Source organism: Hylobates moloch, unplaced genomic scaffold (genome assembly GCF_009828535.3).
Source record: "Hylobates moloch isolate HMO894 unplaced genomic scaffold, HMol_V3 SCAFFOLD_1, whole genome shotgun sequence".
NCBI classification, from domain to species: Eukaryota; Metazoa; Chordata; class Mammalia; order Primates; family Hylobatidae; genus Hylobates; species Hylobates moloch.
Window position 1 is genome coordinate 182,501,141 of NW_026652276.1, and position 16,486 is coordinate 182,517,626.

Here is a 16,486-nt window from a genome sequence, read left to right on the forward strand (position 1 = left end):
CGAATGAGAAAAGGAGTAGGCAGGAGTGGTCAAGATATTTCAAAGACAAAAAAGTGACAACTCAGCAGGGCAGAGAAAGTCTAAAACAGATATGAATAACACAGACCCACTCATTTCTTTAGAAACTCAGGGAGGCCCAGAACTTAAAAAACTCGGGACAGAATGGAATAAAACAACCATGAAATTTTTATGTTTAAAATAATAAAGCAAGCAAATATGAAAGAAATGAAAGAAAATAAAAGAAATAAAGATAATTCAGGGAACAAAAGAAAGCTTAAAAAACTTATTTATAGCCACAAAAAGATATGATATTTACTACAAACTGACTGTTTGTGTCTCCTGCTCCAAAACCTATATGTTGAATCCCTAATTCCCAATGTAATGGTGCTTAGAGATGGGCCTTCGGGAGATAGTTAGGTTTAGATGAGGTCATGAGAGTGGTGCCCCAATGATGGGATTGGTGCCCTCATAAGAAGATGAAAAGACCAGAGCTCTCTCGCTCCAACATATGAGGATACAGCAAGGAGGTAGCCATCTTAGTCCATTTTGTGCTGTTATAGCGGAATACCACAGACTGGGTAATTTACAATGAACAGATATATATTGGTTCACAGTTATGGAGGCTGGAAAGTCTAATATAAGGTGCCAGCATCTGGCAAGGGCCTTCTTGCTGTGTCATCCCATGGCAAAAGGAGGAAGGGCCAAAAGAGAACAACAGGGGGCCAAATTTGCCCTTTTATAATGGTACTAATTCTACCATGAGGGCGTCATCCTTATGACCTATAGGAGAAGCAGCAGACCAATCTGGATGCCAATATCTAATGAGAGTTGCAGAAAGAGAGACCAGAAAAACAGAATGGAAATTATCAAAGAAATAGTATAATAAAGTTTCACAAAACCAAACTAAAAGAAACAAGTCTCCATACTGACAAAGAACCATACCAAAATGCACCATTGCAATAATTCAAAACAAAAAAAAAGTGCAGGGAAAAATCTTAACAATTTTCAAAAATAAAAGGTAATATAAGTATATCACATACAAGCAGCAAAAATCCTAATGGGTTCAGGCCTCTCAATAGTAATGCTGGATGCTAGAAGACAATAAAGCAGTGCCTGTAAGTTTCTGAAGAAAAATCATTTTTTCAGTCTAGGAATTTCATACAATCTAGAATTCTAAGCCAGAATTCAATCAAAAGAAGGTAAAAATAAACATATTTTCAAACACTAGGAATTGAAAAATTGGTTTGATCCCTGCATAATTTCTTAGAAAGCTGCTGTAGGATATGCTTCAACAAAATGAAAGACTGAATCAGCAAGAACAGAAAACCAAACACCGCATGTTCTCACTCATAAGTGGGAGTGTAACAATGAGAACACATGGACACAGGGAGGGGAACAACACACACTGGAGCCTGTAAGGGGGCAGGGGGGCAAGTGGAGGAAACCTAGATGATGGGTCAGTAAGTGCAGCAAACCACCGTGGCACACACACATACCTATGTAACAAACCTGCACGTTCTGCACATGTATCTCAGAACTTAAAATAACAAAAAATAAATAAAAAGTGAATCAGAAAAACTGACACAGAGTCCACCTTGGAGTGCAACAACAATCCCCACAATGACACTGTCCAGCAGACTGGAGAGCAAACTACCTACATCTGGGAGGAAAGTCTTCAGAGGAATAAATTAAATTGATGATTTTAACAGCTTTTGGGGAAGCAATTAAGGATGTGTAGGAAAAAGACACAATCAGAAACCTTGATTAGAAGTGGCGAAAGAAGGAAAGAAACTGTACAAGAAAATAAAGGAAATCATAAATGCTTCAGTGAACAAGATTTACATGGTAAAACCACAAACAATGATAACTGGTTTAACTAAAAATTGTAATAAAACTACTTTGGAATAAGGAGAACAGGTGGGATGCAGAGGAAGAGTGCTAAATCCTCTATCAGAATAGGAAGTAAATCAATATTTACTAACATTGATAAAATGAGAAATAGCTATATAGGAATATTATTAGAAATGTGAAGAAGAAACAGCTGAAAGATTTAAAATGTTTGCATTTGGGTCACAGAACTAGAGAGGATGGGAGAGTTAGGGCAAGAGACTAGAATTTTTTATTATAACCATTTTGGTTATGTTTAATTTATTTAAGTTCACACATATATTACTTCAATTAAGTTGCTTTAATGCCTGACACTTCTCATAGAGCTCTTTGAGGAAAGAAATCTATAGATAGGGAAAATGTAAGGAAGACAATTAGCTTGCTATAAGTCTCTTAAATTGTCATCATATTGAGAGCAATTGGTAGTGAGTGAGAGGACAAAAAACATGGATAGCTACTAATTTAAAGACGGAAACAAAAGAGTCCGTGGCAAAAAAAAAAAAAAAAAAAAAACAAAACAAACAAAAAAAAAAACAAACAAACCTTACAGGGCTATAAGTGAAAAAAAAAATGGTCCTAACATTAAGCAACACTGAATAAGACCATATAGCAGTTTTGGAAATGAGCTGATGAAGCAACATCACAAAAATCTTGAGTTTCATAAAAATAAATTATTCAGATTAAGGAAAGGCCAAAGTAATGAGTACATACTTAATGTATTTTTCTCTATGCATATGGACAGGTTAGGTTGGGAATGACAAATGATTTTTTAAATGGGCAATTTAAACTGTACCTGTCTTAATAATCAGTACCAAGTTTAAAAAATAAATGCTTTTTCAGAAAATAAAAATGACATCTTAAAAAATAATTAAGCTGCTTTAGTTATATTTCCAATCACTAGAAGATTGTTTACTCTTCTCCTTTTACATTATGTGAATTTTGAAATTTTATACAATTTTTATCATAATAGAACCATCTAGTATTTTCTAGTAATAACTTGATGAGGCTCTGTAATAAATTATAAATAAAAGGAACCCCATATTCAGGAACTAAACTGGTCATCATAAAATTGGGCAACCAGCCCTTCGAAAGGTAGATTTGCGTGCTTGGGGTGGAAGTATAATGCCGCACCTCAACCCTGCAACTGTTTCTTAAAAAGAATAAAGCAACTGGCTTTTCTGCCCTGCAGGGAAGAATTCCTTTATCATATTTTAACATCAATAACTCTTTAAAGATTTTTCCATTATTACTGAATCAGCTTGCTGTTTGGTTATTTGCAAGCCATGCTTGCTAAAAGCTACACAATTTTACTAACTAAAATTACTCTAGTTGAACAACAGAATTTCACCTTCTACCCCTTGATTGGAAAGTCCTGAGTTGCTGGTTTTATTGGGCAATGGAAATATGTATCTTTTTCTGAGTCTTTGCGAAAAATGCAAAAATTGCCGAAATAGAGTTAATATTTATTTGGCTTAGTGGGACCAGATTTTCTATCATGACATTCAGACCCAAACAGGTCAAAAAAGATATCCTTGCTAGTTATTATACAAGTTGGCAAGGTGATTTTCAGGGACATACAGAGAAATGAAAAGTATTGCTACAGAAGAAAAAAGGTGTATCTACAAATGGAAATGTTTTTTCATTCTCTCTGTCCAGCTCCCAGACCCCACTCACCTACAGATTTGAGGATCATGACTATTCTGAAGTTTCTTTGCTTCCTGCCACTCTAATGTCTAGACATTTTGTCAGACTGTGAGGAGAAAAACCATATCAAAAGAATACATGAACCCCTTGAAATACGGTGATCTTTCTTAACATCTACTTAAAGGGGCTACAGAAGAATAGTTGCTTTGTCAATGACACAATAATGAGTGACTTATAAGAATAATTTTCACAGTGGAATAAGAGAATCAAGGTAATTTTTAGACCTCTTCAATAAATATATGAAGAATCAAAAGTAAGAGTATACTTAACAGAAATTTTTTGGACTGCCTTTTCTAGTGATGTACAGGGGAGTGGAAAATGCACCCATAGAGAAAAGGATTGTTTTGGCTCCTTTCCTACCACCCACCTTGTTGGTGATTTTTCTTGGTAGCTGTAACATATTCTCATTTACACCTTCCATTGCAGACACTAAGAACAGCGGAGTGGTGCAAGGAAGAAATACGTTATGGACAGATCTACAGAAGACCAACTACATAATTTGCAGGGTCTAGTGCAAAATCAAAATGTGAGGTCCTTGTTCAAAAATTATTAAGAATATCAAGCTGGTGACATGTGACTAAACCAAACACCAGGCCCTTTTGAGCATGGTGGCCTGTGTGACTGCCCAGATCATATGAAGCTAGCCATGTGACCCCTGGCCCATCAAATGTTTCCAAACAACAAATCCATTTCAACCCAGCCTCATGTTCCAGGATAGAACAGTCAAGTCATAGCTAATTACAATTCCTAATGTCGTGAGATTTCTTTCAATTACCAATTTACTCTCAGTACTTAGCTATGCAAATTTTTAACAATTGGTATAAAATAAAAGCATAAACGGTAATATATGGCTGCTGAGTGTTTCTCTCCAGCCATTTAGTTAATAGTGTCTATAGGATGCTTTCTGCCCTTAGCAATGTGAGTTCAGTTGGGTTCCCAAATTGCCAGTGATGAGCCCTTCTTCCCATTCTCCTGTCTGACCATCTGCTTATTACCAACTGCAGGGCAGCTAAACTGTTCAACCACAAGAGAATGACTCATGGATGCTGGGAGTGGGGGAAAATGCACTTTTTGAATATGCAGTCCTTAAAACACCAGCTGTTTGATTTTGGGTTTTGCATATCAGTTGGCTATGAATTTCAGGGAAGACGTTTTCATCTTTGGAAAGCTAAATTTCACAGCGTTCTAGAGGAAAACAAGTCATGCTGTCTGCTTTTTCTTAATTTTACCACAAAAAAAAAAACTTTAAAATACAAAACACATGTTTTTTCCCACATCTCCACCCCATGATGACAAAGAAAACTGTTTTGAAGGACACCTTGTCATATTCCAGGAAGGGACAATATCTATCTGTATGGGTTTGTCACAATAAAACATATGAAGTCAGAATTTTTAGGAAGGAGCGATGGAAAATAAGATTAATATTATGTTCCGGTTTCTAAAGGCAGAAAAACAGATCAGGAATTTCCACCATGTATTAAAGAGATGGGAACACTGTGACAATCTCGCGTCATTCCTCTGTGCTCAGTCTCCATTCATAGGAGCTGGACTAAAGGCATCATATCAGAGATCTCAAGGAAGCGATTATGAGGGCAGGAGGGACCCCAGCCCACAAAGCACCTCTCCTTGTCTCCCCGCAAACCTCCTTGGATTATATACCCATTTACCCTCGTAAGTTTTTTTCTAAGAGAGCTGCCACTTACCAAGGGGCACATATTCCCTCCTCCCAGAATGACCTTCCCGTTCCTCACCATTCTCTCAAGTCTACCCCTGGACTCAGGAATTCACTCCTCCACTCTACTTTTGCTGCACGTTACATTTGCCATGTATTTGCCATTTGCATTTTGCTTTATGTATTTTTATAAATGTATCCCTGGTCTCCCCAGCCAGACAGTGAGTTTCTTAAGGGCAAATACCATGTGTTGCTTTATTATTGCCTTCCCCTCTGGGCCTAGCATAGTGCCTGTTATTAAGAAGATGCTATTCCGAAATGTGTTGATTGATGTAGTAATTGACCCTTCTGCTCCAACCCACAAATTTAAACTAGACAGAAGGTAATTTTCACATATTATTGAAAGAAAAACAACCGGAATTATCCAACTTTTAAAAAGCGTTTATTTTCACATCGGGTCACAGATTCTAAACCCAAACTAACTTCCTTTGCCTCTTTAAGCTAATGACATGTTGTTTAACCTTCACAAATTAATGGAAATCTGAGCTAATGAGAGTTTATACTATCGATTGCCTTTGAAGTATTTATTTTTCTCACGCTCATTTCAGGAACTTCCCTCTTGTAAGTTTGGCATGATTGATGCAAAATCCACTTTCCCTGTTTAATACTGTCCTCCACATATAACTCCACTTTGTGGGATCTATTAACAAGAAGATAATTAAATGTAAACATGAGTCACAGACTTTTCTTTCTCTGAAATGAAATGCACATAAACAGCAAGACAAATAATGAGGAAAGAGGAGAGAAGGGGGATCTAATAATCCCTTCCCTTAGGATTTCAGGAAGAATCTATCACCAAAGCAAGAAAAGTCCTTCAAGTAAACATCCTGTCTTCTTTATGGGGACTGACCCAAGGTAGAAACAACAGGAGTTCATTGGCTGGATTGGCCCACTTTGACTAGTGACGGAAGGAGCCGGGGTAGACTATATAAGGTCCCAGAAGAGAATCCAACAGCAAAAAAGGGAGGATCCCTGTTTTCAGTAGTGGTGTGGCTACAGATCCCAAGAATCCAGCCCTTCCAAACCCACTTAGAGGACATCCAATCCAACTGATTATCTCTGAATATTCCTACCAAAACAAGTGTGGTACATTGAGCAGAGTCAAAAGGGTTCATTCATCTATGGGAAAATATAAAACATGTTGCAATATAAGTAGACAATATTGTTTTATCTATAAAGGAATAAAGACATAGAAAAGCTGGGTTTCTTTTTTTCCATAATTTATGAGATTTTCAATTAAAAGGAAATTTCCGACTAGTGACACATTGTCTCCTTCCTAAATGTCAGTATGTCCAAAGCCAAATGACATATTGCAACTTTTCCCAAATATCTGTGTATCCTAAGCACACTGTGTCAAGAAGACTGATCCAAAGACTTGATTTATGTTGCTGCCTGACAGTTGATATCTGCAAGGCATGCTGTCTAAATGGACTGTGCTCCGGCAGTTACCTTAGTCATCAATTCTCAGGGAATTAATGAGTACCATTCATCCCAATAATAAAAACCAAGGTCAGGGCCTCTTCCTTGCTCTGTAATTCCATTAGCACTGCACTGAAAGCACTTAGGTCATAGGCTCTGTAGACCTTATCACTGAGCAAATGGAACTGCATCTTGTTTTCAGAGAGAATCCTGTCTGAGCACATCCCTTGTCAGAGATTTGTTGTACATCAACATTCAGTGCACTTACATATGTGGGGAAAACTCTAGTAAAGGAAAAGTGTGGCTGCCATTAGCTGCCAAGAGTTTCAAGTACTGTTTTTATTAAAGTAAATGCCAATAGAAAACATTTGTAATAAAACCACGTCAGGTACTTTCAATTACTGAAGACACATTTTTAAACTGTGTGCTCACTTACATTTTATGCAAGTCACTCAGTCATTTTATGTGTCTACCACTGAATTTATTTCAGTTTTCATTCTTTTGTTTTGATTTCTAGTCTTTTATCTTAGTTTTTATTCTAACTACCCTAATACAGTTAAAATGGCTTTGAAACTAAGTTATTACCATGAGCAAATAATTCTGTTTACAGTGAAACTTTCATCTTGAAGTCTCAACCTGCAAGCTTTTCCAAACTAAGTCTCAATAGTCATATGCTTGCTCTTCATAATTCAAATTGCTTTCAACCTCCAACATATCAAAAAAGAAAGGAGTAACCCCAAGGTTTGAAGCCATAGGCAAGGATTTGAATTGTGCCTTTGACACTTGTTTTCTTAATAGTGAAATTAGCATGATTATTATACTTTTACAGCTACTTCACACTATTGCTATAAGGATTTAAAATGAGCAAGTTCCACAGTGCCTGGAAATTAACAAGTAATAATTTATCATTGTTGTTGAGCATACAAATTGGGTGTGTGTGTGTGTGTGTGTGTGTCTATGTTTTCAAACATTTGGGATTTCATGCCCAATAAATTTTAAATGATCTCCAGTAATAGAGGAGAGCAGAGGCATAAATAAGTCAAAACAGAAAATCATCCAAATACCATTTGTGTTTTGAAGTATGTTTTTAAATTTCATTTCAAAACTCAGTATTTCTAAAACCCAAAGAAATTACTTCACACAAAAGAATGACACCATGATGTGACATCCTAACTAAACAGGATCTGAAGAGCTGTCCAATTTCCTCTCCTCTTCTCTTTCTTCTCTCTCCTCCTCCCACTTTGCCTATCAAAAGACAGCTGCAGCAAAGAACCTGCTTCAGGCAAAGTTCCTGACTTCCACTCATCCTTGAATCAGGACCACTCATGAAGTGTTTAGTTCCTGGCTTAGAGGCAGGCTGTACCCATCAAATAAAAGCACCAGATACTCACAAAGCAAGTTAGTAGATTAGAGATCTGAGCCAGAAAAGTCAAGAGATGCAGGGTGGTGGCTACATTAACAGCAAAGGCTATGAAATCTGATAGACAGGGGTTCTAAGCCCTGTTTGGCATATGTGACCTTGGACAAATTAATAACTGCTATATGCTTCAGTTTCCTCTACTGTAAACTTGTAATGCTATCAAATATTTCATATGATTTGTTAAGGATATTTTTTAAATGTATATATACATGTCTACACACATATATATCACTTAGCACAGTGCTTGGCTCAGGTAGGTACTCATAAGAGGTAGGAAGAAAAATGGCAAATAACATTCAATAAATATGAAAGTGTGTGTGTTTATGTGTGTAGGGCTCAATGTAGGTGATTAAGAGATTTAAATCATGCTGATTTCCCTTTGAATAATAAACTCTTACAAGTTGATGTTTTCCTACAGAGACCTGCCACATCGTCTTTTTTGTGAAATCAGAGAACACAGACTCTTGACCTCACCCAGTGTCTATCTAATCCACCCAACACATCTCTTTCATAACTGAAGCTATTTTCCTGTGTTGATACTTAGGGGATATTGCTCTATATAATCCTGTAGTAAGCAAAGTGTTCCTTCAATTCTAGCAGTATTACAGGTTTACCCCATGTGGAAAGAAACCAAGTTGGTACCTACACACAAGCACACACACACCCCTTAATAGTGATATCAGAAATATTTAAAAGATAATAGTAATAAAAAGAATGACGGTTAATACTTATAGATCAGTTCTCACATGTCCGGCATTGTTCCACTCGCTTTACATATGATAACTCATTTAATTCTCAGATGCAGTCTGTGAAGTCAATGCTATTAGTATACCAACTTTACTGTTGAAAAACAAACTCAGAGAAGTTAGGTAATTTTGCAGAGGTCACGGGACAGATAACAATATACACATTATGGCCAGGGAGACCAAATCATTGATGAACCATTCATCCCAGGACACTGTTGAACATGAAAGGGGGCAAAAACAGGAACTAAAGTTCACCCTAATTATAATTGCAACCCTAAATACCTTGCAGTGCCTACATCATTTTTTTAAAATCAGTAAATTAATGAGGTCTTATATTTCTACTTGAAAAAATACTGATTGTCCTAAGATTCTAAGATGATCATTAGTATGCTCTATGTAAGATGTTCTTAATTAAAGCCATTAGTGCTTATGGTAAATAAAAACGTGTTTTAGTTTCCAACATGATGAGTTTCACTTCAGGGACACAGGCTCAGCCAATATTTTCATATGCTATCTATAACCTTTCACAATAGAAGAATGAACAAGGTACTGGCTCATTAACTCACTAATTGTCCTTCCTTGCCATGGTTATTAGCTAATGTTCTGCCTTTCGCTGTAAAGCATGTGCAAGATTGAGAGTTCAAGGACTAGACATCCCTGAAACATACTGAATGGTGGATTGTGTTTTTGCATATTTCTGCAGATCAAAGCAGTACCTGATTCCATAGGGAGACCAACGACACAGAGTTATTGACAGGTTTCTGAGCTGGGGCTCACAGTCTTGAAGGGAGAATGGAAAGGGAATAGGTTTCTCGTTTGGTAAACTCCTTGAGGGGGTTTACACAGTGTATACTATTGATGTCCACCCCAGAAATAGTTATCTTGGTAGGTACTTAAACATTTACACTGAAGTCAACCTTCCAGGAAAAATCTGTATTCCCACGTGTGTGGCTCTCCTCACACATATAAATAAATAGTAAAAAGAAAATAGGCCGGGCATGGTGGCTCATGCCTGTAATCCCAGCACTTTGGGAGGCCGAGGCAGGCAGATCATGAGGTCAGGAGATCGAGACCATCCCGGCTAAACACAGTGAAACCCCGTCTCTACTAAAAATACAAAACAATTAGCCAGGCATGGTGGTGGGTGTCTGTAGTCCCAGCTACTCGGGAAGCTAAGGCAGGAGAATGGCATGAACCTGGGAGGCAGAGCTTGCAGTGAGCCGAGATCGCGCCACTGCACTCCAGCCTGGGCGACAGAGTGAGACTCCGTCTCAAAAAAAAAAAAGAAAAAAGAAAGAAAAGAAGTGTACATGGTTTTTAAAAGACATGTAACATTTTACCAATCCTAAACATTTTTATATTTTAATATTTTGACAGTTGGAGTGCATCTTATAGTCAATGGAGCATCATTATTTAGTTAGCAGTGTTTCTTTTTTTTTCCCCCATGGCATATAAAATAAAGGTGTGTCTTACCATCCATGGCATTATAGATTTGAATAAATGCATTATATATCAGACATTAGCAAGATATCAGCACCATGTAAAAGGAAATCAAAAAGAAGAGGTAAGATGTGACAACACACCAACCTTTATAGCTTAGTACATGAGTGGGAAGGTGGTTATAACTTCTTTACCAAGTGGCTACTACCCATGTTAACACATATTTCTTTCCTTCCTTGTTTTCTCCTCTCAATAAAATAATAAAAGGGTAGAAATTGAATTTCTGGCATTTATTGTAGCTTTCTTAAATTATTGATTATTGTCTCTAGAATATGAGCTCATGGGGCACAAAGTTCTATGTGGTCCTCAAACACTCATATATATTGGAATCTCCCTAGAAGCTTCTTAGAAATTCATGGTCCTCACCTCCTGCCTGGACATTCTAATTCAGATGGTCCCCAGTAAGGCCCAAATAGCTGTCTTTTTAACTCTAAGTTAATTATGATCACCCCAAAGTTTGAGAACCCCTGGTCTGTGTTTGGAATTGGCCTATCACTGCAAAGGACTTGAATTTAGAAACTTTGGTCTCAGTAGTATGCACAGGACCCCATTTGATAGAAATTAGTGTGATTTCAAAAGGCAAATACACTGACGAAGGAAGGAATTCTGACATTTCATTGTTTCCTTTGGGGCTGGGACTGAAAGAACATGTATTGGTGATGTCCCTGATACCTATTTCTGTTGGGGTTTTTTTAGCTGTGCCCCATAAAATCGGACGCATCATTGATGGGAGTCCTGCAGATCGCTGTGCAAAACTAAAAGTGGGAGACCGGATCCTAGCAGTGAATGGCCAGTCTATCATCAACATGCCTCACGCTGACATCGTGAAGCTCATCAAGGATGCAGGTCTTAGTGTCACCCTTCGCATCATTCCTCAGGAGGGTGAGTGCCTGAGGCAGCCTTGCAGAGAGGCGGTCAACATATGGACACACTCACCGGCTGTTCTCAGCCTGCCCGCCAGGGTCGTGGAGTGTACCTGCCTGCCGTCACTGTGGTGTCAGAGTGTCAGAGGTTGATTATTATTTCCACTTTTGCAAAAACTCACACTCAGTTACAATCCATATCCTGTTTACTCAGTACCTGTTTCATTCAGAGGTCAAGCTATGTGGTATTGCAGGCTAAATAGTGTGAATTCCAAGACGCCAGATTATTCAATCATTCCCTGTGGGCCCCCGCTTTTATGGTTATATTAAGTCAGAATTCATTCAACAGAGGTGACAGAGTTACAAATGTAAAAAAAATATTTATGTTAACAGTAAATCTCTAGAGGATTCCTCAAAGTCAGATTGATTTTGAAAACATGAAGTTTTGTGGTATAAGGAGAGCTCATTTAGAAAATGTTGCATCTGATAAGAATTTTAAATTCCCACTGAGCCTTTTGAATTTGTCTGTACAAGGACTCCCCCCTGAGGCTCAAAAGAGTAGTGAACATCACAATTCATAACCATGCCCTAAGGGGTCATGGAGCTGTGAATATCACTGCACCGAAAATTCACCATTTCCAGAGACAGTGGGTTCATGACTAGTTTCTGGCTGCTGACTCATCAACAATATTGAAGAATTCCATTTCTGGAGCTCACTGATGAGTGTCCCACACAGAGGCTGATGGGCTCAGTCAACTTGGTACCCTCTGTTTTATTCAGCCCCCAATTCCATTTTAGGATTATCTGACATGTAGGCAGCAAATGGCTAAACAGCCACTTGACTTTAAATATAAAACAGTAGTTCTCAACGGGTGTGGTTGTGTCCCCCCAGGGACATTTGGTAAAGTCTGGAGGCATTTTTGACTGTCTTGATTGAGGTGGGCATGCTGCTGGCATCTAGTGGGTGGAGACCAGGGATGCTGCCAACCATCCTAAAATGCACAGGACAGCCGCCCACAGGAAAGAATTACAACACCCAAAATGCCAACAGTGCTGAGTCTGGGAAACCTTGATATAAATGGAGAAGGAATTAAAAGATTTGGACTGTGGGGAAAAAAAAGGGGGAGAAGAAGAGTTTATAGGGGAATGCTAATAGATCACCTCCCTTTTCTTACCCAATCAAAAAAAGAGAGAGAGAAAAGAAAAATGGCCATGCTGCTTTTTAACCTACTATCTGCAGACACCAACATGTATAAGCTATTCAATGGAAATTAACTGCAAACAAAATTGCTCACTGAAAGTCTAAATGCTTCTCAGTTTTCCGAGTCTGGAATGTGTCTGTTGGGCCCTTATTCCAATATATAGAGTCAATTTCAGTTGAAAATTTGATGTTATTAGGAAAGAAGTCCAGAAGCAATTATTTAAAAGAACAGTTTTGTGAATCTTCCTGTGTCCAGCGTTCTTTATTCTTTCTGGAAAAATGTGGAGTCCAGTGGGCTATGAGGCAATAAGACTGACAAGGGATGAGGAAAAGATTGTAAAAAACATTTTTCTTTTTATGGTTCGTTCCTTATCCACACTTTGGAAGACTCTTCAGGCTGTTTATTACAAGCAAAAAGTGGTGGCGGATCCATTTTCTCTCAGCAAGCGATGCTGAGAAAATAGAGTATGTTTCAGAGCTTAGTCCTTTGAATTATTTTTTTCATAGTTTTACAAGGTTGTTTGGTAATCTTTTCTTCTGGCAGAATGACAAGATACTGTTCATAGTCTTATTCTGCAGTGATCATTAATGAAACAACACAAATATCAGAAATGGTATTAGAACTTGATAAGATTAACCTGCTATCTAAAAACCTAGCGGAAACGAAAATAACCAAAGCCTGAGCCATCAGCAGAGGCAAAGTCACTGCCTCTGGTCACCTCTTTCCCCTTGTCAATGCTAACCTGACAGCATCTGCTGCTTTGGTTCTCCATCGCAGAGCTCAACAGCCCCACCTCGGCACCCAGCTCAGAGAAGCAGAGTCCCATGGCGCAGCAGAGTCCCCTGGCACAGCAGAGTCCCCTGGCCCAGCCAAGCCCAGCCACCCCCAACAGCCCTGTCGCCCAGCCAGCACCACCTCAACCACTTCAGCTGCAAGGACACGAAAATAGGTAAAATTTCCTCTGACTTTTGTGATTCTGAGAGGTCATGGGGTGGGGAGAGAAGGGAGCATTTGGGGACAGCACAGGACAGGCAGAGAGAGAGATTTTCATAAAGTAGAAATCGCTGTGTGTACCTTTGTGTGATTTTGAGGTTGTGTGTGTTATAGATATGGTTTTATTAGTAAAGATAGCTGAGTGTCTGTCCTTCACAAAGAGAGATGCTTTCCTGCAGAAATGGTGGGCGGTTGCAGATGAGTAGGGCTTAACAGCTGAAGAGCATGTTAAAGGGAGTCCAGACTGAAGAACACACTCAGAGGCCTCTGGCGGGAGCAAGCATGCAGTATGAACAATGGAAATGCGGCCAATATATGGGGGTGGCAGAAGGAGACCACCTTCTTCTCGTTCTTTAATCTCCTATGATGTGAGATTAAGCCAGTCAGGGTGGCTGGGGCCCACCCTAAAGGGCATTGTAAGCATGCTTACTTAATGTTTTGATCTTTAAGTGCAGCGGGAAGTCATTGAAGAGTCTTCAGCTGTGGACTGTTATCATTGGATTTGCTTTATAAGAAGGCCTCTCGGTCTGCCCTGCAGAGCGCAGACAGGAGGCTGGCAGGGTGAATGCAGGTTAAGCAGTTAGGAGGTGGCTGCAGACATCCATTGAACCACAAAAGTCATGGCTCAGAGAGTGATGATGATGTGGAGGTGGGGAGAATGTTGAAGGATTTGTAGGCATTAGTAAATATTAGCACCAGTGTGGTGGCTCACGCCTATAATCCCAGCACTTTGGGAAACCGAGGTGTGAGGATTGCTTGAGCCCAGGAGTTCAAGAGCAGCCTGAGCAACGTGGGGAAACCCCATCTCTACAAAAAATACAAAAGTTAGCCGGTCGTGGTGGTACACGCCTGTAGTCCCAACTACTTGGGAGGCTGAGGCAGGAGAATCACTTGAGCCCAGGAGGCGGAGGCTGCAGTGAGCTGAGAACGTTCCCATTATACTCCAGCCTGGGTGACAGAGTGAGACTCTGTCTCAAAAATAAAATATATTAGCATTTTTACTGATTATAATAACCTTCCATCCTCCTACCCACAATCTAATGAGGGTCTTCTATTCCACACATAGTATTAGAGATAGGCATCATAGACTAATGAATAAGACAATATGAACTTCCAGAAAAAGACTGTCATAAGAACAACATTGTCTTCTTATTGTGACTTGTATATAACAGGGAGCCTGGGTTGGGTTGAGCCATTAAAAAGCATCATGTTCCCATGATGCTTTCTCCCTTTCCGTGGGAAACAACAACAACAACAAAAAAACAAAAACAGAACAACTCACAGAAACACCTCTGAATACAAACCCCTCACTGGCCTTTTTAATGATTCTAATGTTTTCTGAACATCTGCTTCCCATCCCTCTCCTCCCATGATGGTGAAGATGAAGTGAGACTCTGTTTTTGATTCCCAGAACTCTCTGGGTTCATCATTCACATTGTTGCAAAGCAAACTGTGTTCCCTGTGCCACAGGTGGTATTTCTACAAAGCCTCATTCTACTGATTGCCCATTTGCTTTCATAGAAAAGTAAATGTCTGATTGTCCTCAGCTGCTTATGTTTTTAATATATGCAAGGAAGAGAAAAGCCCCATAAAGAAAATGATGCAGAGGTGAGAATTTGACAATCCATAAGAAGGGTAGGTCCTGAGTGTCTCGGTAATGAGCCCCAGATGTGTTTGCTCTCAGCATCTATCACTTCAACAGATTGCACTGGCTTTCCCCAGAATTCATCTTAGACTCAAGAGGAAGGACTTGAGCACCCCAGCAGTCCCCGAGCCAGCTTCAGACTCTTCTTGCCGCTGTCGATTAATCTCGCAGCCACATTCCATTCTCCTTTCCAGAGTCAGATTTCCCTGGACATGGCTCTTGCTCCCAGCCTTGAGTGGGTGAGCTCATCCCTGGTGTGCTATAGCTCTGAGGGGAGGACAACAGCTGGATACAGCCACTGTCATGTCCCATCTGCTACCAGCTCACAACTGGGATACCTTGTTCCCTATCACAGAAGCAGTGGTCTTCAGACATCCTGACTGCAGAATGAAATATTCCTAACTCTGGGATTCAGATTGACCTAATCCAAATGTTTGTAAGTCACCAACATATTTGCCCAGAGTTCTAAGGTATTCTGCTTCTTCTACTACTACATCGCTTCTAAGATATTTTGCTTCCATTAGTATGTTAACAGCCCAGGAAGTGCCCACTCCAACTCTAGGGCCCTTTGCTGGCACTCAGGTTTCCTGGCTGAACTCTGTGATTGTTGGTGGTGGCTCATTTGCATATGAATGAAGAGATTCAGTAATCTTACAGGTACCAGAAACATTTTTCCCAATTGCATTTAAAGATGATCATGGTATCAGAGGGAAAACTCTTTGCCATTTTTTTAGATCAGGCTGGAGATGTCTCCAAGACAGTTTATATGCCAAGTGCACGGTATGAGTTTCCTATTTCTTCATTTGTACAAGGAGTGCCCACCTACATGTCAAATTCAGCCCATTCCCATGTTAGAGCGGGATAAAATAAAATGGCAATCTGCTTGCAAATGTCTGTGTTGAGTTCGAATCAGTGATATTTTTTCCTGTCGTATTTACTCTTGGATTGGCTTCCCATGAGACCCCATACACTTCTCCCGATTTCTCAGTCCTTTAACATCTTTTGGGCGTGTGATCAGGAAGCATAAAGTATGTTTAATATGAAGATAAGCAAAAGCGCTATTCAAGGAGAAGCATTTGTTGAAGACAACAGAAGAGCCGTTATGGAATGTATTTCAAAACTAAGTATAAATAGCAGAGTTCACCTTCTCTAGCAAGGGCAATTGATATTTGCAGTTTAAAATGGCAAGGTCAGTGAAACAGCATTGGAAATTGACTTCTTTCACAGACTTTGAACTCTAGATGCTCAGGACTGGAAGTGATTCTTTTTTTTTTTTTTTTTTTTTTTTTTTGAGATGGAGTTTCGCTCTTGTTGCCCAGGCTGGAGTGCAACAGTGCGATCTCAGCTCACCGCAACCTCTGCCTCCCAGGTTCAA

The 16,486-nt window shown here is 39.4% G+C and overlaps 1 protein-coding gene across 6 annotated transcripts in view; it reads left to right on the top strand.

Annotated features, from left to right (window-relative positions):
* Positions 1–16,486, top strand: part of MAGI2 (membrane associated guanylate kinase, WW and PDZ domain containing 2) — a 1,482,569-nt gene that overhangs the window by 1,350,422 nt on the left and 115,661 nt on the right. For all 6 annotated transcript variants that reach the window (XM_032761229.2, XM_032761230.2, XM_032761232.2 and 3 more), the window contains 2 exons: positions 11,105–11,290; positions 13,251–13,422. In XM_032761229.2, the coding sequence (XP_032617120.1) occupies positions 11,105–11,290; positions 13,251–13,422 (358 nt within the window). The remainder of the gene's footprint in view (positions 1–11,104; positions 11,291–13,250; positions 13,423–16,486) is intronic.